The 22,222-nt window shown below is 45.3% G+C and overlaps 1 protein-coding gene across 3 annotated transcripts in view; it reads right to left on the bottom strand.

Annotated features, from left to right (window-relative positions):
• The window catches only part of ATP9A (ATPase phospholipid transporting 9A), a 174,773-nt gene that overhangs the window by 22,357 nt on the left and 130,194 nt on the right, over positions 1-22,222 (bottom strand). For all 3 annotated transcript variants that reach the window (XM_084854164.1, XM_084854165.1, XM_084854163.1), the window contains exons 19-24: positions 17,008-17,106; positions 13,294-13,383; positions 13,060-13,204; positions 8,513-8,577; positions 4,713-4,868; positions 1,449-1,513 (exon numbers count right to left, since the gene is read on the bottom strand). In XM_084854164.1, the coding sequence (XP_084710290.1) occupies positions 1,449-1,513; positions 4,713-4,868; positions 8,513-8,577; positions 13,060-13,204; positions 13,294-13,383; positions 17,008-17,106 (620 nt within the window). The remainder of the gene's footprint in view (positions 1-1,448; positions 1,514-4,712; positions 4,869-8,512; positions 8,578-13,059; positions 13,205-13,293; positions 13,384-17,007; positions 17,107-22,222) is intronic.

The raw sequence follows: 22,222 nt of genomic DNA on the forward strand, positions 1-22,222 counted from the left end.
GCAGTATTTTTTAATTACTACCACTACTACATCTTCTACTACTATTTTTATTGCTATTAAATAACCCTGAATAAATTCAAAGAGATAAAAGAACACACTCCGGGAAGTGAAAGACTAGCATGAAATGAAAATCAATGTTAAAATAGGATATTATAAGAAACTGCCTTAAGCAGGTCAGATTTTTTTACCCATCTAGCCCAGTACTGCCTTTCCTGGCTGGCCCTGTCTCTCCAGGGGCTCAAGCGGAGGTCATTTCCATCACTTGCCACCTGACCCTTTTAACTAGGGGAGATGCCATGAAGTGAGCTCGGGACTTTCTGCATGCAAATAATGTCCTCTGCTACTGAGCAACGGCCCTCCCTGATGCTGGAGCCTAAGAGCTGCTTCACATCTGAAATACACATCTCAAAAATGTAATATGTTCTGTGTGCAATCTATAAACACAGCTATGGCAAATATATTTGCAAAGTGTGCATATCATGCAGGTCACCTCATCAAGAGTTGGAACTGGCTGTGCTTCCTTGGCAAGAATACACTTTGAGGCAAACCTGGGTTTGCTGCCACGCAATGGGGCTGTTAACAGAACATGTTAACCCACACTCAGAGGTTGAATGTGGGTTGTTGTTGAACCATGGGGTTTTTGTGAACCGTAGGTTAGCGTGTTGTCTGAACCGAGGACATCTTCTGTAGCGTGGCTTGATAACCATGCAGTGTGGCTTGCTAACCACCCTGAACAACCCAACAAGCCATGGGTTCGCAAGATGGCTTACTCAAGAAAAATAAGCCACACTGCATGGTTAACCAGCCACCCTGCGGAAAATGTCCTGGGTTCAGACAACACCCATGGTTCAACAGCAACTCACACTCGACCACTGAATGTGAGTTAGCATGTTGTGGGAACCCAGTCCTTGTGTGAAATTGTCCAAAGACACAGGACTTTATTTTAGTCCAAATTGAACAAGGCTCAACCTCAAACTTTCTCTACAGTTCCAGGGCTCAGCTCACAGAAGAGGGAACTGGGACACAAGCATCAACTGTATTTCCCCTCCTGCAAAAGAGAGGTTTAAAAAGTATGGCTGTGCTAATTATTTTATTTACGCATTTTAAAATTTATATCCTGCTTTTGCCTTCCACAAGAGGAGCTCCGCATATTAAACCATTACTTCCTGGTTCTCAAATAAAAATTGCTTTAACAGCTGAAATTGGTCCTAATAAGATCCATGTGTTTATCATGGTTGCTGGATTAAAGTTGCTTTGAAAATGTGGGTCTTCAAAGTCTCGGCCATTATTCTAATAACAGCGGCAATAGCAGGAAGGAAAACAGTTGACATTTTAGCCAGTACCATTCATTGTGGTAAATGCTCCCAAACATATGAGGTTTTCAAACACATCTCTTTACATTTTGACCTTTCTATTCACATAGTTTTGGGGAACTGTTTGGCTCTTACCCAATAATGAGGAAGCCCTGGTAGAGGGGAACCGAAGCGAAGTAGAACACCGAAGAGAACACAGCCTATGGAACAAAAAGGAATGACTCTTTAGGCTTCAAAACTACAACAAAAAAGTGTTCAGTGACTATGATCTGTCCAGATGGTTCTTAATGGCAATGGTGACTCAATGCTTGAATGCTCTGACAATTCATAGACAAGCAGCAAGATTGGAACTCACCACCCATGGGCAAAGATATTTACGTAGGCTAAAACGGTGAATCAAAAAGGGACGCAAGTAGTGCCCGCTACGCTATTTGCGTTCCCCTTTATTTTTGTAGATTAAGATGGCCAAAAATAAGGAACGCAAATGGCGGCGGCCGGAGCCACCGCCATTTGTGTATGCGGGTTTTTTTTTCTTTTTTCCCCAGAGCCCTCCGTGGCTGGAAATCCGGCTGCGGACGGCTCTGGCCTGGCTGGGCCTGGCCAGCTGCTCCGCAGAGCTGCTGCGGAGCACAGCCGGCCATGGAGGATTCCGGGGGGGAGGAACAGATCGCCTCCTCCCCCGTCAAGGATTCCGGGAGGAGGGACGGAACGCCTCCCCCCCCATCAACATAATCGTACATCCCTACTCCCCACCCCACCCCAAAAAGGTAAAGGCAATTTGAAAGAGGGAGTGCTGCTTCTTCCATATGCACCCAACTCATTTTAGCCTTTGTGAAACAGGTTTTTATATGGGTTTCAAAAAGCTACAAGACTTGTTTGACAAGATGATAAAGGGACTATAAGAAACAATGTGCGTGTGTGGTATAGGACACACCATGGAAAGGCAAAATGACCCCAAATCTTTCCATAGATTTACATGAGATACTGGTATACTGAATTAGTCAGTATTCCTATTAGCTTTGGAAATAAATGGATGTGAAATTGCATAAAAGTCTTCCTCGTGTATTGACAATGATTTTCATCTATAGACAACTCTTCTATGGAAAACTGAGAAGAATAAGGGTATGAGCTTTATAAAGGGAGGGTTGTCTATTTCTTGGAAGTATTGTGTGTGTATAGTTTGGTAACTTTTTATTGTCCATTTGATGATGTCTTTTTTGTGTGTGTTCTTCTGTTGGTTATATAATACATTTTATTTTATTTTAAAAAGGAAAGGCAAAATGTCTCAGACCATTTTAACTCTCTTACAGAGCAATCCTATGGCCCCTACACAGAGTTGGGGGGAGGGCATAGGATAGTTCAGATTCCTGGATCTGAGTTCAGACACAGTGCTCCGACCTAGGACCCAGGAGTCTGAACTCCTTGTGTGGAGAGAACCGTGCCGGTTGCCTCTCCGAGGTCACAAAAGCAACCTCAGAAGGAAGGGAAAAGGAGTGTGCTGATGGGCAGGGAGGGGATGGCTTATGCCATATCTCAGGCCTCCCCAACCTCCTTCCCGCCCACTCCCGATGCCTCAGCTAGACAGGTGAAAAAACCTGTCTAGGTAAATTGCAGACCAGGAGGCACACTGGAAGTGAGGATCGCCTCCATTGAGCCTCCTGCTCTGCACTGGACACTCGTAAGCCTCCAAGTTCAGAGGTTGATGAGTACCAAGGGCGGATCTGATAGGACAGTGCCCTTAAAAACTATTGTCTGTCTCCAGGCATGGAAGACCCACAGTGCAAGTTGAGCTGGTGGGGCAGTAACCTGTGTTGTATACCGTGGTGTAGTGGAGCCAGGGCTTTTTGATTAGCAGGGACGCTTATGTCATCTGCCACCTCCCTCAGCCTTCCCTGTTTCCTTTGAACTTAGCTGCAGTCCTCACAGTAGCTGGATGGGGTGGCAGGGGGTGGTGGTGGTAATGAATTTTCTCAGGAACAATACATAGTTGTGAGCTATCTTGCTGAGCAACAGGTGTGAAGATACTTCAGGGTGCATAAAGTCACTGACTTTTCCACAGAACTGTTTGGACACAGAAAATTCAAACACTTTCCCGTACAGAATAAATGCTTTACGATGCATAGTAGTAGATCCCTTCATAGCTTGCCTTCAGATGCTCAGGGGAGACGCATCTGTTGTTAAAAGCTTTAGGTTAAGTTTAACAGAAGAATCTTATGCATACATTTCCTCTCAGAAGTCCCACTGATTTCAATGAGGCTTACTCCTAGGTAAGTGCATATAGGATTTTAGCCTAATATGTCTTCACGCCACTCCTCTTGGGTCTTGAATCTTCTTGATATTGTAATACTTTAACTTGATTTAGCAATGCGGTTTTATATTGCAGGCTTCCCTGACAGCCTTCTCTTTAGGGGGAGTATAAATTCAATATCCACTTCTAAGAGGAATTTTAAACATCTTCAATTAATTTGGTTTTAACTGATTAGTCTGTTAATGGATCGGTTTTAAATAAAATGTAGGTATTACAGGGCTCAAGGATAGTGCCTTTCAGAAGATTCTGGACAAAGGGAACAGTTTTTGTTAAGTGTGAGATAACTTATATTCCCTATTTTTAAAAACGTAAGGGCGCAAACCTATGCATGTTTAGACAGAAAAAAGTCCTACAACTCCCAGCATTCCCTAGCCAGCATAAGTAGCTGGGGAATGCTGGGAGTTGTAGGACATTTTTCTGTCTAAACATGCATAGGATTGCACCATAGAAAGAGCCATGCCGGATCAGACCAAAGCCCTATCAAAACCAGCATTCTGTTTCCACAGTGGCCAATGACATGCCTACGGGAACCCCACCGCAGGACATGAATTCAACAGCAACCTCCCTCTCATGTTCCCCAGCAACTGGTATATATGTTATAATACCAGAGCCAAAATAGATTCCAAAAGAAGTTGAAGGCTAATAAATTATTTGAAAGATCCAGTTTTTGATACTGTCAGTGTTTTTCAACTGAATACTATCAACTTCAGCCTGTGGCTCTTATGAGAAGACAAGTCACAGCCATTCCTCTCCCCACCCCAGGCAGAATAGCTAGCTTTTTATATGAAAAATTGTAAGGAAAGCCACCTGCAAGAGTCGTTTTCATCAAAATTCACATAAGAAAGAGACAGTGTGGGTAGTTTTCAGTCTTTGCTGATTGTCAACCAACTGATTCACTAATTGGGGTTTTTGATAAGTCATTAAATGTTTAGTCAGATTGCTAAAGCAATGGATTAAAGCCTGCAGTGCCAACAAAAATAACCTAGATTTTCAGTTCTGGCAGAAGCAAAATTTCACTTTAGCATACTGATCCACCTTCTCTTATGCTGAATAAACAGGGACAGGAAGGAAGGTACAGAAGCATTACTTACCTGCATCGTACTGATGCACAGGCTTCTGTGGATCACAAACTGGCTGAGAGCTGCAGATCTTTTGTAGCTGTTCCGTCCATGCACCATCAGTAACCGGCCCAGATGTTTAAACTGAGTGATGGAGAAGTCTGCTGCAAGAGAAGCTTGCTTTCCTTCCTATGCACACCATGAAATAATAATTAAAAAAAACAAACGCCCTTATCATCAGACTACAAGATAGCAGCAATTCACCCTAATTCTGTAGTATTTATGGATAGTATCCAATGTTAGTCCTACACAGAGTAGACCCACTGAAATAAATAAAACTTATGTTAGTCACGACATTGGATTTTACATGACACTAATATGGGATACTACCCTATGCTCCCTATATCAGCCTCCTTGCCCATTGTGATCAGGTGATAAAGCCCTGCTTCACATGCCCTCAATGCAAAAGTTAGAACTGAGACAGCAAGAAGCAAGACCTTTGCAACAGTGGCCCCTAGGCTTTCGAACAATCAACCTTGAAAAATGAGTAGAAAGCCATCTCTGGCTCTTCTACAAAAGGCCAGCAAGACCTTTGGGGGGAAAAAGGTAGATGTCTGGTTGACGTCATGATCTATCTATCTATCTATCTATCTATCTATCTATCTATCTATCTACAACATGTGTATACCACTCCACATCCAGACAGATTTCAGAGCAGTGAACAATACAGATAGGATAAAAGAATAAAAACGCTATGTTAAAATAATTACTATTTTAAAAAAGAAACAGAAACAATCTGGTGTATGTTTACTAGAGCTGTGCACCGCTTTGGCCTGAGGAACGAGTCAAAGAGGGCTGCTTCGGGCCTCTTCCGAGGCAAAGCGGAGGGGGCACGAAGAGACCTAAACTGGGTAGGGGGCTCTCAGAAGCACTTCAGAGCTTCAGCACCCCGGCCCAGCTGCGTCAGTGCCTCCAGCTCCTTACCTGAGACTCCCATCACCATTGTCATCGCTGCCACCGCCACTACCACCTCCGTCACCACCGTCACCTGAGCCCTGGACGCGTCCATTGTCACCACCAGCTCCTGAGCCCTGGAAGCGCACCAGCTCATGTTGCAGGGAGTCTCCATTTTTAAAACGCCACTTCCTGCAACAAGAGCCGGTACACGTCCAGGCCTCAGGAGCTGGCGGCAGCGATGACAGTGGCGGTGATGATGGTGGTGGCGGCGGCAGCAGCCCAAGAAAGGAGCTGGGGGCTTGCGTGGGCACATCAGGGGGCCCAAAGTGGGATTCGGCCATCTGAATCCCGCTTCAGGGCCGAGTCAAGTCAGGAGCCTCCCGAATCAGCCTGAGCCGAATTGGGCCCACCTTAGAAGCCACGAAGCAGCTTCCGAGTCAGATCGGGGGGTCCATGCACAGTCCTAATGTTTACTCAGAAGTAAGCCCAACTCAATTCAATGGGGCTTACTCCCAGGGAAGGGTGCTTAGGGCAGCTTCCTTAGTAGTTTTCAGGCCCTTTTAATAATTATTATTTGCTGTTCTGTTCTATGACCCAGATGTTTGTCCCACCCTATCTCCAAGTAGCTCAGGATGACCTGGATGATTCCCACCTTTTATCTGCACAACCAGTTAGAGAGGAAGGTTAGGCTGAGGGACAGTGCCTATCCCAGGGTCACCCAGTGACTGGTTTGCAGTGTCTTGTGAATGTGCTGGAAGCGGACCAAGTGGATGCCCTACAGATCGCCCAGAGTGGTGCATGCATAAAGCAGGCCTCTAAAGTGGCAGCCGCTTGTGTCAAATGTGCAGTGGCTTGCAGAGGAAGCTGTTGAGCCTTGTGTGTCATGAAGATGTATGCTTTAAGCCACCTAATGAGGGACGGGCTGAATCATAGAATCATAGAATAGTAGGGTTGGAAGGGGCCTACAAGGCCATCGAGTCCAACCCCCTGCTTAATGCAGGAATCCAAGTCAGAGCATCCCTGACAGGTGGCTGTCCAGCCTCGTCTTGAACGCCTCCAGTCTGGGAGAGCCCACTACCTCCATAGGTAATTGGTTCCATTGACGTATTGCTCTAACAGTCAGGAAGGTTTTCCTGATGTTCAGCCGGAATCTGGCTTCCTGTCACTTGAGCCCATTATTCTGTGTCCTGCACTCTGGGATGATCGAGAAGAGATCCTGGCCTTCCTCTCTGTGACAACCTTTCAAGTACTTGAAGAGCACTATCATATCTCCCCTCAGTCTTGTCTTCTCAAGGCGAAACATGCCCAGTTCTTTCAGTCTCTGCGCATAGGGCTTTGTTTCCAGTCCCCTGATCATCTTGGTTGCCCTCCTCTGAACCCTCTCCAGTTTGTCTGCATCCTTCTTAAAGTGCAGTGCCCAGAACTAGACACAGTACTCCAGATGAGGCCTAACCAGTGCTGAGTAGAGGGGAACTAGTACTTCCCGGGGTTTGGAAGCGATGCTTCTATTAATGCAGCCCAAAAGAGCATTGGCCTTTTTTGTAGCCACATCACATTGTTGGCTCATATTCAACTTGTGACCGACAACAATTCCAAGATTCTTCACTTGTAGTGTTATTGAGCCACGTATCCCCTATCTTGTAACTGTGCCTTTGGTTTCTTTTTCCTAGGTGCAGAACTTGGCATTTATCCCTATGAAATTTCATTCTGTGGTTTTCTGCCCAGCACTCCAGTCTATCCAGATCACTTCAAATTTTGTTTCTGTCTTCCAAGGTATTAACTATCCCACCCAATTTTGTGTCATCTGCAAATGTGACCAGCATTCCCTGCACCTCCTCCTCCAAGTCATTAATAAAAATGTTGAAGAGCACTGAGCCCAGGACTGAGCTGGCTGGAGGCCATCTTCCTTAGCGAAGTGAGAATGAAAGGAGAAAAACGGGGAATCGGTATGTCCGAGCGATGCTGCTTGGCGAATGTGCATTTTGAGTACTCTGTGCACATCCAGCGTATACCATGCCAGATGTAGAACTGTTGGGTTAAAACAGGGGTGCAGAATCTTAGGCCAAGAGACCATATCCAGACCTCCTCTGGTCCCAATCCAGCCCCACATGGCAACACCCCCTTCCCCCGACCACCAATTGTTTGGTGGTTCCCCAGAGTTCGCACTCTTCTTCCCCATTTTAAAAGGTTGAAATGCCTCCCCTAAGAATTAGCTAATGGCAGTGAGAGCTTAAGGGCACAATCCTTTCACTTCCACATCCAATGCTAGTAAGCCTCCGAATTTGGAGGCTAACAAGCATCCGGTGTGGAGTGGGAGGAGTGGCGGAGGTGGTTGTCGCCCCTGCTGCTCCTCCAGCTCCGCATTTTAGCTAGACGGGCTGGTTTGCCCATCTAGCTGGGGCGCATTGGAGGGGAAGGGAAGAAGGCTGGAGAGGCCTCGGGATACCTCATATTCTGGCCTGTCCAGTCCCCTGCCCAGGAATGCCCCCTTTACCTGCTATCCAAGGTCGCTTTTGTGACTTCAGACAGGCAGCAGGCACGGTTCTTTCTGCACTGGCTGTGAGGGGGCGGGGGGGAGCATGGATTCCTGGCCCTGAGGTCAGAGAGCTGTCTCTGACCTCAGATCCAGGAATATGAAGTATCCTATGGCCCCCCAGATGCTGTCTAGGGGCCATAGGATTGCTCCCTTAAGCAAATATAGGCTGGTTTTTGGGGTGTTTCGGCCCTGCCTCTTTTGCCTTTGGCCCCACCCACCACTGGTATGCATCCCCTCACCCCTGAGAGCTTCTCTGAAATTGAATTTGGCCCTCAGGCTGAAAGAGGTTCGAGACCACCGTGTTAAAACTAGAAACGGTGCTCCAGAGAGACCAACTCACCTTTCCTTCAACCCCAACTCCACAGTCTGCCTCCTGAATCATACTGACATCATTCCCACCATCACCTGCGAGAGACAACATAGAAACAAGGCCATGGAGAATCTTGGTGTAAAACCAACTCTTAGTGCCCTCCTGCCAGATCACACCAGTGCCCTCCTGCCGGATCACAAGAGGATCTCACCTCCAGCATGAAGGTGCTACTGGTGCCCATGCAGTAGGGCAGGGGTCCCCAACGCAGCATCCAAGGGGACCATGGTGCCCATGGGCACCTCCAGTGGCACCCGTTCTCCCCTCCCTACCCTCTTCAAAAATTATTTTTAAGACAAAACTTGAAAAAAGTTAAGGTGCCAGGTTCTCCTTCCTGTTCTTGAACATGCCCCTGATCAGCTGTTCAGCAGGCAAGAAGAGAAGGAAAGAGTGGCTTCATGGCCCCACCCAAATGTGTGCCATCCACACAGACCTTTCCCCTTTGCGCTCTCTATGTCTCCGCTCCCAGATTCTAGCCTGCTACTTCTCTCCCTTATCCATCCATAGCCTTATTCTTTCTCTCTCTTCCTAGCCCTAGCCTTGCTCTTCCCTCCCACTCATCTCTTTATCTTGCTGTTTCTCTGCTCCTAGCCTCTAGTCTCGCTCTTTCTCTTTCCTCTGCCACTTTGCCTTGCTATTTCTCCCACCCTCCCAGCCTCTAGCCTCACTATTCCTCTTCCCCCTGCCACCTCTTTTGACTAGCTAGTCCCCCACGGCAGCCATTATGTGACTAGCCACATCCTTCATGGTAGCCATTTTGTGGTGGTGCCCACAGTAAATTCCCAAATGTGCCCATGGGTCCAAAAAAGTCAGGGACCCTAGAAGGCAAGCACTGCTGTTGGGGATGGGTCCCAACTTTGGTGTATGATGATTCAGGTTTCTCTGAATTTGTCTGACAAAGAAAAGAAAGTAATTCAGGCTAATGATTTCTGTGCTTCCAGCTAGCAAGTGAAAAGGAACTGGCACATTTCCCTTTGTGAGGAAATGCACAAATATGAACTGCACATGGCAGGGGGTGGGGGAGAGATGCACAAGTTCATGTCTTATCTGGAAGCTGTACATGGCAAAAAGCAGAAGCATCGAGTCACAAGAACATCCCGTTTTTGCAGCCTTCCACAATGTTCAAAGCCCACACCCATTTTCCCTGCCTGCCAGGATTGGATCTGGCTTAAGTTTTTCTCGCTTTGCTGCTGCTAAACATAAATAGACAAATCATTTCTGGCTCTCAAGTTCAGGGCTGGCAGAGATACTCTTTTGCATCTTTACAATAATGGAATCCAGAGCTTAATTATACATGCAACATAAAACAAAAGAAAGCAGCAGGCTGTTCATATATTATTTCTCTTTGAAAAAGCTGGATATTCCAAGTATCACTTGCATATAAATGTTTCTCAGGGCCAGTGCTCAAGGCAGACTTAATTACCCCTTGACACCCTTCAGCTACCCTCTCTTGCTCATGATGAGGCTGAAGATAAAGCAGAGGGCAGATTATTCCCCAGCACTCCCCTTGCACACTTTAGAGGTGAAGTGAGGATTGTAGTCTGTTAGCGATTGCAAGCAAGCATGAGAGCTAAAAACAATGAACAATTTATCCCAGTTTGTGGGGAGGGGAGCAAGACTTCCACTTTTTAAAAAAGAGAAAAAAATTCCCCCATTCAATATTCACTGAAGTTGGGACTCCAATGGACGGGTGAAAATCCACTTAAGAACCACAATGCTCCAAAAGGGCGTGTATAGATAGGGCTGTATTCAGGAATTTTGAGTTTCTCTATTTAATGTAAGTGTAGGCAAACTCTAAATATGAAGAGTTTTACCTTCTAGCTTTTCTGGAGTACATGTTGAATTTAGGCATATGTGAATTTTTGTGGTTTCAAATTTGTATGCCATCCCTTGGGAGGTTTTTCACTTAAAGGCGGGTTCTACATCTTTTAAATAAATACATAAAATACATAAGAGGCAGGGACTGTGATATATGACTAGCAACAGGGGATCACAAACTGGGATGGCTGTAGTGCTCGCCACAGACTCTGCCCCCAGGCTAAGGGGCACGAGGTGGGCTCCTGCCTCTAACATCATGCTGAGCTTTGGAAACCCAGCACAACTCCTGAGTCTGGCTCCAGAGAAGCTCTTGACCGTTCTTGACAGTTTAAAAGATGGGATCGCCTTTGGTAAGTGGAACTATGGAGCCCTGAACAAAAAGCCTTTCATTATGTTGTGATGTTGCTGTGTGGAGGGCTGACATATTTCAAAAATCCGAGTCGCATATCCCACATCAGGGGTAGGAAACTTGGAATTTCAAAAGCCCTCTGCAAGTGATCAGTCCAGACCTCTGGCAAGAGCAATCTGTCTCCTCCCAGCAGCCCTCTGAGCAGGAAGTAAAGGGGCAGCTGCCAGAAGAAGAATCTACATTCTAAACTTTCTCCCTGCTCTAGTAACGCCAACCACGAAGGGCTCCTTCCCACGGAGCTTTTATCCTGTGATTGAGATTGCTCCTTCACAGATGTTTGCAGGCTCTTTACATGATGCCATGTCCCTCCAGGGTGTCTCCTGCACTAAATGCCCTTCGTTCCATTTTTAAATAGATTGCAGATAATGAGCTATCAAATTACCCCGTTGTGTTTGGCTTCAGTTTCCTCCATGAAAAGAGGAAAAGCAGCAAGAAGAGGAGCGAGCTCAATGAAAGATAATGGAAGGCTCAGATACGGGGAGAAGGAGGGGGGAAGGGGATGGGGGGAAGGAAGCGTGTGTAAAGGGAGTCCACTGTGATCCTGCATTTAAAATGGAAGCAGAAAGCCCCGTTTTAAATGCAGGATTTTATGCTGGTGTAGAGATGCCCTAAGAATCAAGCCCACTGTATGTCTCTATGGATGCTTCCGGATGGAAGCCTTCTTGCGGGTACAGGTCTTTTTAAATGCAGAATTGCAATGTCCCTTCCACACTGCAGAAGACATCTCTTTATTTTCCTTTACGTTATTCCACCAGTATTCCATTCACACACGTGGGAATAGTAAGACAGGATGCAGCAATAGCTGTTTTTTGTCCCTCCCCTCCACCAAATCTCCCCTCACCTCCGCCGGCAATTTCCTCCTTCCACTTTATTTCTTACTGGGCATGCACGCAGGTGACTCTATTCATCTGGGCACACACCTTTTAAAAATAAACATTATTCTGGAAGTGCACAACAGCAATAGAGCGGCGGTTTGGTCTCTGCACCCCAAAATGGAGCTGCATTCTTTATTCTTTTTACTGAAGGTACTTCCAGATTAGGCTTTTATTATGCAATTGTCCTGCCTCACGCACAGAAGGGGGGAGGCAGATAATGTCTTCCATTTTTCTTTCTTCAAATTCCCGATGTCCTTTTGGTGGGTAGCACCCTGAAGCTACACATGTATTAACAGAACACCCACCCACAAAGAATTTCCCTTCAAGTTGCAATGTCCCCAGGGGGAAAATGTTTCATTTGAAATAAGTGATTAAAAGTACTGTGACTGAAAATGCCAAAATGATGGAATGCTTATAGTTCACCATGTAGGTATAATAAGAGTTGAGCAAATACTAATTTTAAAAAATAAAAAGGCACTCATTACATGGAATGGTTATAAATGCAGCTGAAGGAGGAGATATCAAAGCAGCAGTCATTCTTTTTGCACAGCCTTCAAACCCTGGTGGCTCCATGAAAGCACACTCCAATTCAAGATGCGTTATCAGCCATTAGAGCTCTTACAGCATCAACACTGGAAACAAAAGTGGCACAGCTGCAGAGAAACATTCCCGCAGTGTGTTCTCAGAACTTGCCCCTCAGTAACATCGCAGCACACGTCATAACTTACACCCCCAGCAAAACGCTGGAAAGCTGTGGTACCAAACATCCACAATGGTTGATGTTTGTGCTATTATCATGTGCCTTGAAAAATTAACAGATTATAATGAGAAAAGATGGGAGAAGTGGGGGGTGGGGGAGCAGGGGAGGATTACAGGAGGATGGCAACATTGTGTGGAACCCCTGTAGAATCTATGAACAAGCCAAGTCAACAGCACTTTAAAGGTCTTGTTTGGAAGCACCCTATAGCCCTTCTGCTTGTTGATACTAGAAGAGTGTTCCCCAACCTGGTGCCCTCCAGATATTTTGGACGACAGCTCCTAGCATTCCTGACCACTGGCCATGCTAGTTGGGGTCTGATGGGAGTCGAAGTCCAAGACAGCCAGGAGGCATCAGGTTGGGGGAGCCTGTAGTTGACTATGATGGGATACTAGAAACTGGCTTTTATGGATATAGGTATGTAGTCTATGTCTGGGACCCAGCGAGGCTGAGACGTTCTTGCAGAGTGCTTTCTCCCACCTGTGGGAGTGCACATGGTTGATTTTTCCTTCTTCTGGAGTGCTCTTCCAGAAGGTCCCAACCATTATGGAGGACTTACATCGAAAGCTCCTGGGTGCATGGTTTTAGATCACAGCCTCCCTTTCTGATGGAGATGGACAAAAAGATGCTGAACTGGAGAACACAACTGAAGGCACCCTACCTACTGCACAGGTCAGTTTCCCAGTTCTCTCCTGGAGCAAGCGTACAATCTGAGCCTTCTGCGTTGGGGCGCACCTGCAGCAGACCACGGCTGGACACTGGCAAGCCAATTCCATAAATTCATACTCGTAGTATTTCAAGCACACCTATTCCATGTAATAGACAAGCAGAGTCAGGTGACATGCGAATTCTTTCCCACCCTTTGGAATGGCTCCTGCAACCGCTCTGTTCTCACCTCCAAGGAATCACCAGAAATCACAAGGGCGCAGTCATGCTTGCGGCGGAAGGCATTCAGCTCCAAGTGAGCTTCTCCACGGTTGGTCACCTGGAAAAGAGCAAACAGCGAACCCTGAGCTCACAACACCTTGGGAGAAAACATTATCTGGAAATCCATTTTCTAAAAAAAGAAGAACGAAGATATAATACAACATTGGAATTGGTTTGGATCGTGAACCCTACATCATCCTTACCAAAATAGTTTTAGGCTGCAGTTCAATGCACAGTTAGGGCAGAAGCCAACATTGCACAAGCAGCAGTCCACTCATGCAACGGGACTTTCTCCCTCTTTCTTCCTCCCTGTGGCACCCCAAAAATCTGCTCCAGAGGGTTCCCCAATCACCCCAAACATATTTTGAGGGTGTGCAGGGGAAGGGGGCATGATAGCAGTTCTGTCAGAAGAAAAACATAATCGGATTCATCCTCTCTTGAGTAAGAGCCACTGATATGTGGGACTGAATTCAGAGTGAACATGCACTGGATCAGGCCATCCACATGAATTTGTCAGACTCATTTGGATTACAGTATAACTGACACAGAACAAGACTAGGACCTGAGCTACTACACAGGAAAAGAATATTTACACCTGGGATGTGGAATCTTTTCAAGCTCTGCATAACTTCGGCTAAAAAATGTCAGGGTCCACATTCCAGCAGCAAGTATGTCCAGAGCCAAAAGCGGTCAGAGTTATGGATGTGACTCTTATCTCTGTTCAGTACACAACAACAAAAAATACATTTGCATCCAGACATTCTCCTTCCTCAACCTGTACAAGGTTCCCTCCATCAACTTTGTAGTTGGGGGATAAACCAAGATGGAGTAAGTAATACCAGTAACCAGAAGTGGGGCCAAATGGAGGCTTGGAGATCTGCATTTGGCCCATGGGCCATGGGTTCCACAATTCTGATCTACACTACAAAACTATAACTATTTTAGGGCTCTTTCACTGTCATAGGTTTCCTACAAAGGACATTGGGAATTATAGTCTGGTGGGGCGAGAATAATTTTGTTTGAGATTCCTAGCTTTCCCTCTCAGAACTACGATACCCAGAGTTCTGTGGAAAAGTGGGAATGGCTGTTATACTAATTGAAGATGGTAGCATGGAGAAGTTATAAGACATTAGCGATGTCTCAGGAATGGGAGAGGCCAGGTGGTAGAACACACATTTTGCATGCAGAAGGATTCCAGGAGATCCATGCTCTGGCATCATCAGTTGTACCCCTCTGAGTTAAAAGGATCAGCCCACAAATGATATGAAAACCCTCTGCCTGAGCAACATTGGGCGAGATGGTCAAACACTCTGACCTTCCATGTTCCCCCATTTGTGGCAATTGTATAACTGGGAGAAACAGGAGAGCGCAAGAATGCTATTGAAACACTCAACAGAACTCAATCCCTCCCACAAAGCACAGTGACTGGAGCCCCTGGTAAAACATGCCCTAGGATCGGACCTGTCAGTCACTCAACTGCACTCCCCACTTCCCCCCACCCATAGCATTTTAGAAACAAAACTTAAAGCCGCTGGGCAATATTCAATGCTGCCGCTACACTAGCAGAAACAACTGCTAGGGCAACGGGAAGCTAGGGCTGGCTAATGGAACAGACACTATCCGCTTCCGGAAGGAGACAGGTCAGGGGATCTCGCGGAAGGAAGCTCCACTGACCTGTTCCATTTTGAAAGTGGTAATTTCCTGGGTGGTGCTAGCAAGCACTAGCTTCCCATTGCACTAGCGGTTGTTCCTGCTAATGCAAGATGTTATGTACTCGCCATAGGCAATTTATTTATTACTTTGATTTTTGTGAACCACCCAGACAGCTTCAGCTATTGGGTGGTATAGAAATGAAATGAATGAATGAATAAATAAATAAATAAAGCTGGCGAGTTGCCAGCACTGGATACTGCCTACTCTATTTGCAGGGGACATTTAAAAAGTCTCCATGTCTCCGAAACATGAGTTGCTAATGAAGCCTTGTTCTGGAACACCGTCAGTTCTCTTGCATTTGCAGGGAAGCCTGTTTTGCACCAGGAAGCAACAGAACCAGATCAAAGCGGCTCGTTTCTGCTTGGGCTTCACCTGAATCTGACACATGTGGCTAGTACAGGCACACACATAAATGCAACAACATTACTGGCTTCTCCCAAGGAATTTTCGGATGTGACATTTTGCTCAGCATTCTCAGAAAAGCAATTATACTGAGATTCCTGGTTTCCCCACTGAGCAACAATGATCAGAGCATTGTTGTGGCCTGTGGAGCAAGTCAGGGGAGAGAGAAACCATGACAGTTAGACTGGTTTAGAGAGCAATCCTACTCTCGTTTCTTGGAATAACATAATTTTTTCCTGCAGGCACAGCTGACACGGTGGAGCTGGAAAAAGTGCAGGAAAGGGCAACTAAAATGATCCAGGGGCTGGAGCATCTCCCCTGTGAGGGAAGGTCACAACAGCTGGGATTGATTAGCTTGGAAAAAAGGAGGTTAAGGGGAGACATGGCAGAGGTGTACAAAACCATGTATGGTGTGGAGAATGTGAATACAGAGACATTTTTCTTCCTTTCTCACAATACTAGAACCCGGGGTCATCCCATGAAGCTGATTGGTGGGAGATTCAGGACAGATAAAAGTACTGCTTCACATGGTACATAGTTAAACTATGGAACTTGCTACCACAACATGTAGTGTTGGCCACCAATTTGGATGGCTTTAAAAGGAGGTTAGATAAATTCCTGGAGGAGAAGGCAGTCAATAGCTACTCGTCCTGATGGTTATGTGCTACCTCCAGTATCAGAGATGGTATGCCTATGTACACCAGTTGCTGAGGAACATGGATGGAACATGGGTGTTGCACTCATGTCCTGCTTGTGGTTTCCACTTGTTGTGTGTACAGCTGGTTGGCCACTGTGTGAACAGAACGCTGGACTAGATGGACCCTTGGTCTGATCCAGCATGGCTCTTTTATGTTCTTATGCATTTGGATCCTTCCTGTAACAACTTCTTATGGAGGCAAAATACAGAGCAATGTTTTGCTAACAACCGATAAAAATGTAAATAGTTCAGAATTCCTGTTCTGATTATCTTGCTCTGTACCAGGTCTTACCTGGCACACTCTGGCTTACTTTCTAAAACCATACCTACACTTCAGACTTGGCTGGGGAATGCTGGGAGTTGTAGGACTTCTTTCTGTCTAAACATGCATAGGATTGCACCCTTAAAATCTGTAGATGTGGTTTTAGAAAGTAAGCCATGTAAGACCTGGTACAGAGCAAGATCCATCAGAACAGGAACTCTTAACTATTTACATCTTTATCGACTGTTAGCAAAACATTGCTCTGTATTTTGCCTCCTTAAGAAGTTGTTACAGGAAGGATCCAAATGCATCGTATCAATTGTGCCTGCAGGAAAGAAATTACGTTATTCCAAGAAACTTGGGAGGAAATAAGGGCTACTTTTTCAGAACTTTCTTTTTCCACTGTGGATGTCCAACTTCTATGTACTCATCAGATGACTCTAGGTGTTGTGTAAATGCAATGATAGTCAGATAAAGATTAAGTTTGCATCTTATACTCAGATTGTATTCTAACTGCACATTAGGGCTGGTGTAAGTTATTCCCCTCGATTCATAATGCAGGTCTGCAGACAAGTGCTAAGTAAGCTAGTTTTATTCATATTACTCACCAGTCTAAATATATGAATGTCCTGGGTCCTGGTTACCAGATGTGCATTCTTAGCTGTACACGTGGCTGTTTCCAGTTTATCCCCTGTTAGCATCCATACCTACAATAAAAAAAATTAATATCCCAACATCAATAACCATAAACAAGGCATTTGATAAAATGTTTAGCTTGTAGTAAGTTTAACATATATATTATAATTAAGATGACTTATGCAAGAATCCAAGAGAACAGGAAAAACATAAACCTAGTCACTATGTTTTTACGTGAAGCAAATCAATTTGAGCATGCAGTCCCATAAAAACAACAACAGAACTTTATTGATGGTACCAGTTCAGACTGGTAGGGGTGTGTGTGTGTGTGTGTGTGTGTGTGAGAGAGAGAGAGAGAGAGAGAGAGAGAGAGAATGAAAGAGAGAGATATTTTTGAATGCTCTTCCATGTAAAAAGCTCCATCTATATAAGGGATGAGCCAATTCCAGGGGTCGGGGCCTGCACTGTCCAATTCTCAGATTGAAGAGAACCCCAATTTTTAAAAAGCCAAACGCTAAATTTTAAAAAGTTAACCTGCTTAAAAAAGCTAAAAGCAGCAGTTTGCTGCCAAAATTCAGTGGTGCAGCTGTAGGAAAAAGGAACTATTTTAAAGCAAAAAAGATTCAATTTTTTATTTGTATGCCGCTTTTCTATAGTAAACTGTACTCAAAGCGGCTCGCAGGAAACAGCAGTTGAAAGAACAAACATTTGGTTACAGGACGTCAATAAAAAGTTAAATATAAAACAATTCAATGCATGTAAAAGAAATTCAGTATTACAATGACAAGAAATTCAGTACTACAGTGAAACAAATGCTAAACAATACCAACATTAACAGGTAAAAAGAAAACATAATAAAGATAATGCACACTACTAGTGCTGGGTTCACTACACCCCTGGGGGCCACAGTGGCCTGGCTCTGTCTATTTAGTTCATGGGGGTGGAGCATTCTCACTAGGTCTGATGTCTTGAGGCTGGCTTCCTATCTCTCCTCTAGAGGAGGTGGGCATCAGTAAAAGGGAGCTGGGACTGGGAGCGGTAATGATAGCAAGTCCTCTTCTCCAGATGTTTCAGCTGCTAGTGCTGGGTTCACTTAGATCGGGTTGGCAACATGTGGCCCACAGGGACATAGCCCCTTTCCCTTGCACTCCTGAATTTGGCAGCAAAGAGCTGCTTTTAGCTTTTAAAAGCAGGCTAGTTTTTCCTCGCTGCTGTGCCAAATTTTGGCAGTAAATTCAGTGGCGTGGGGGCAGTGGGGAGGGCCCCCCTAAAGACCAGGGGCCCAGATGTGGCCTGTGGGCCAGATGTTGCCCACCCCTGATCTATATACTCCGCAAGCATATCTGAGAGAAAGTGCTAATGCTAAACCTCTTTCCCTCATGTGCTAGTTAATTACATGCAAAGCGTCCCCCTGGCCACACACACCAGAAGGATTCCAATAGATGATCCCACTCATCTGCTCTCTGAGGAGGTACAGTCCAGAATTCTACCACCTAATTCACTGTAATATGTAGATTCACGCTGAGAGACACTTCACATGTTCCTGGGCACTGGAGATCTCCGAGTCTGTTCTATAATGACTGAAGGGCCTTCACATGTCTGAAAACAGTTTACATACACGCAGGATGTATACTTGGCTTTCCAGAGAGATTCATATGGCTTTCAGACATATGAATGCCTTCCAGACATGACAGAAAAATGCAGATGATTCATGGTGGAACCAGAGGAATCTATTTTTGCAATGATGTGTGAATCAGCTCTCAGAACTGCTGAAAGCCATGACTGGAATTCTGCATCAACGATGGGCAGAAAGTAGATCTCCAGATGTCTTGGATCTCAACTCCCAGCATTCATGACTATTGGCCATGCTAGCAGGGGCTTCTGGGAGGTGAAGTCCAAAACATCTGAAGATCTACCTTCTGCTCACCTGTGTTCTACATAACCAATATCCCTCAAACTTCCTTAAGTTCCATTTAGCATCAATCCTATTGATGCTGTTCCAGTGTACTTTGGGAAGAAAAAGGCTAGATTTCCTATGTATTTTACCAACTATTGTATATATGGGCCCTTCCAAAGCACGAAAGAGAGATTTGTAAAAAAAGTTCTGGCAAGCATAGTTTTCTGCTAAATTAGGTGGTGTTCGTAAAATGGGGTCCATTTTATGTTACACTGGAATTGCAGAGATGTATAAATTTATTAAACACCACAGAAAATAAATTTCTCCAGGAGTTTTACAACAACAACAACAACAACAACAACAACAACAACAATAATAGTACATTTGGGCACACAAATTGTAGTTAATACAGTCGGCACCAGTGACATGATACCGGCTGCTCTATAAAGGGAACTTTTAATTGCTCTATGTGGCAGCAGGCTGTTCGTGTGTAGAAGACCAAGCAAGAAAGATTTGTGGTGGTATGGTGAATAACGGCCATATCTTCACAATGAGTCACTGTACATCAGGAGGAGATGGCTGCCATGTGGAATAGTTTAAAGAGGCCTTCACATGATAGCCAGAATGTGCTCACAGGCCTCAAGTCAAGTGCACTTAATTCCCAGGGAAATCCAAGAGACTCTGCCTCCTTTGCATATTGTGCAAAGTGGCACATTTGCTACAATCCCTTAGGAATGGAATGGGCATCAATAGTGTGGCATATGATCATGTAATATGCCCTAAAGATGGATTGATACAGGCAGCCATTTCATACATTTTGACAGACGGTGGTAGCTGATAAATTGGTAGCTGACAAAATTCTCTCTACAATTTGGCGGGACAATACAGATGTCTAGTCTATGTTGGGTTGAGAGACTTCACACTGGGGCATTTCAATCACTATTACGGACTGTTCGTGAGTGGGAACTGCACATATTCTAGAAGCAGATGCAGCAAGATGGCAACCATGTTTTTCCAAGTAAGACCAATAGGACCTTGTATCTGGGCCTCAACATTTCTAGCCCACCCTTTTCTCCCTAGAGCTCAGGGATGGCTATCAAGAAGTTAATTACATGTATGCACACATAATATATTGCCAATTAAAACAGGCTAAAAGCGGAGAATGCATTCTTAACCTCCACTTTCCTACTAATGATGCATCAGACCTGCTCAAAAACAGCAGTCTTAAAATGCTTGAAGGTTGGGCTTTGACCTGTACGGGAAGTCATAAAATAATCCCAAACTTCAACACACAATCCCTCCCAATCTTGCTCCCTCTGGTGGCTATTTCAGGACAGGAATCCAAAATCTCAGTTTTGTGTGGTGTGTGAAATAAAAATACAAGTGGCCTCATATAAGACAGAGGAGAGAACAATTCAGCGCTGTCTGCATTCCCTAAATGGACAGAAAGTTGGGCAAGGTAGTCAAGTTTGCTTGACAATGCTAAAGGGACTTTGATCACACAATCATCATATACAACCAATCCATACTTTACTCAGAATGAGGGGCCATTTTTAATGCTCTCCAGTATAAAACAAACAACCCCCGCCACCACACACAAAAAACCCACCACACACTTTTCCATGTAGTAAATTAGCATATCAGAAGCATTTGGCATAAACGAGCACATAAGAAATGGTTAGTGTAACCCTTTCCCTGCTGTGCTAGTGTGGGTAACATTTTACGCTGAAGATCAACAGTGGTATAATGTTACGTTTTGAAGTTAGGTGTGCATCATGGCAGTCCCCATCACCACGCCCCAAGGAGAGTCCACATCAACAAAGCAGTGCTAGCAGTTTTCATCTCCACCACAAGCAAGTCTTTCATAAAGCTAGTGGGTCGGGGAGAGCAATCCTATGGCCCGGACACAGTGGTTGGGGGCTATAGAATTGTTCCCTTTCCTTAGTCTGAGGTCAGAGACAAGGCTCCAAGATGGGAGCCAGGAAACCGCGCTCCCCTTCCACCCCCCCTCGTAGTCAGCGCAGAGAGAACCACGCCGGCTACCTCTCCGTATTTGGGAAATGGAGCGCAGAGAGGGGTAAAAGGGCGTGTTCCTGAGGGCAGGGAGGAGGAGACTGGGGTGGCTGTGGTACACCATTTCCTATGGCTGCCCCAGCTTTCTTCCCTCCTCCTCTGAGGCGCTGCTGCTACATTGGCGAAATCGCCCATCTAGCAGAAACGCAAAGCAGCTGTAGCGTGGAGGCGAAGACCACCTCTGCGGTCCCCCTGCCCTGCTTTAGATAGTCGGCAGCCTCCAACTTTGGAGGCTGCCGACCATCCACATAGGATTGCGCCCTTAATTGTCCATTCAAGACCAAGCCACCACAAAACAATTTCCATTACAACAGGGAATAATATATTACTGCTGGGAAAATTCACTTCCTCTCAGCTACTGTGAGGATTGCAGTTAAGCTCAGAGTGAACAGGGGGTGGCAGATGAAGTTTGTGTCCCTGCTAATAAAAAAGTGCCCGTGCCTCATCCCTGTGAGACCTGGCTCCACAACACCACTGCAGATCAAGAATATTACACACACCCTTTTGTGTAATCTGAAGTAGTACAGTCCAGAATTCTAGCATCCGAATCTTCCACCTTATTCTGCACAATGCAAAAATTGGCTCTTAGGCGCTACCTTATACCATGAAAACTGTTCCCTAACTTTGGAAGTAACTGAAGGATTGTCTGTCTCCACATATGCTCCTGAGATCTTCACAGGCCTTTCCTCAGGTTCTCCCTCTTTCTGGAGGTATGGCAGAAAGTTTCAAGGGAAGTGGTCTTCTCAGCAGTGGTGTCCTGGCTTTGGGATGCTCTCCCCCAAGAGACTCACCTGGAACCGACTCTGATGGCTTCCTGGTGCCAGGCAAAGACCTTTTTATTTGCCCAGCCTTTTTAATGTTTGATGATGCGTTTTATTGTGTCTAGTATATTTTAATGCTCCTTTTATAGATTTACTGTTTGGGGCTTATTTTATCTTCTTGTAATTTTACTGTGTTCCTTATCATTATTTTATTGTAAACCACCCTGAAAATGTGATTGAACAGCAGGGTGTAAATCTTAACACAAAAACAAACTAAGTAACTCTCAGCCTACTTTTTACTGGTCTTGCATGCTGGGAAAATTAGGGACTTCCAAACAGACATTCCTGAGTATGAAAGTCAGAGGCTGGTGATGACAACTATTCGGGCATTTATTGGCAGTTGCACTGCTAGGGACAGTCTTTGGGGCCCAATTCTAGGGCCCCACAGCTGCCACC

The sequence above is a fragment of the Heloderma suspectum genome, chromosome 4 (genome assembly GCF_057233095.1).
Source record: "Heloderma suspectum isolate Gila_16-S chromosome 4, 16-S_ref, whole genome shotgun sequence".
In the NCBI taxonomy this organism is placed as follows: domain Eukaryota; kingdom Metazoa; phylum Chordata; class Lepidosauria; order Squamata; family Helodermatidae; genus Heloderma; species Heloderma suspectum.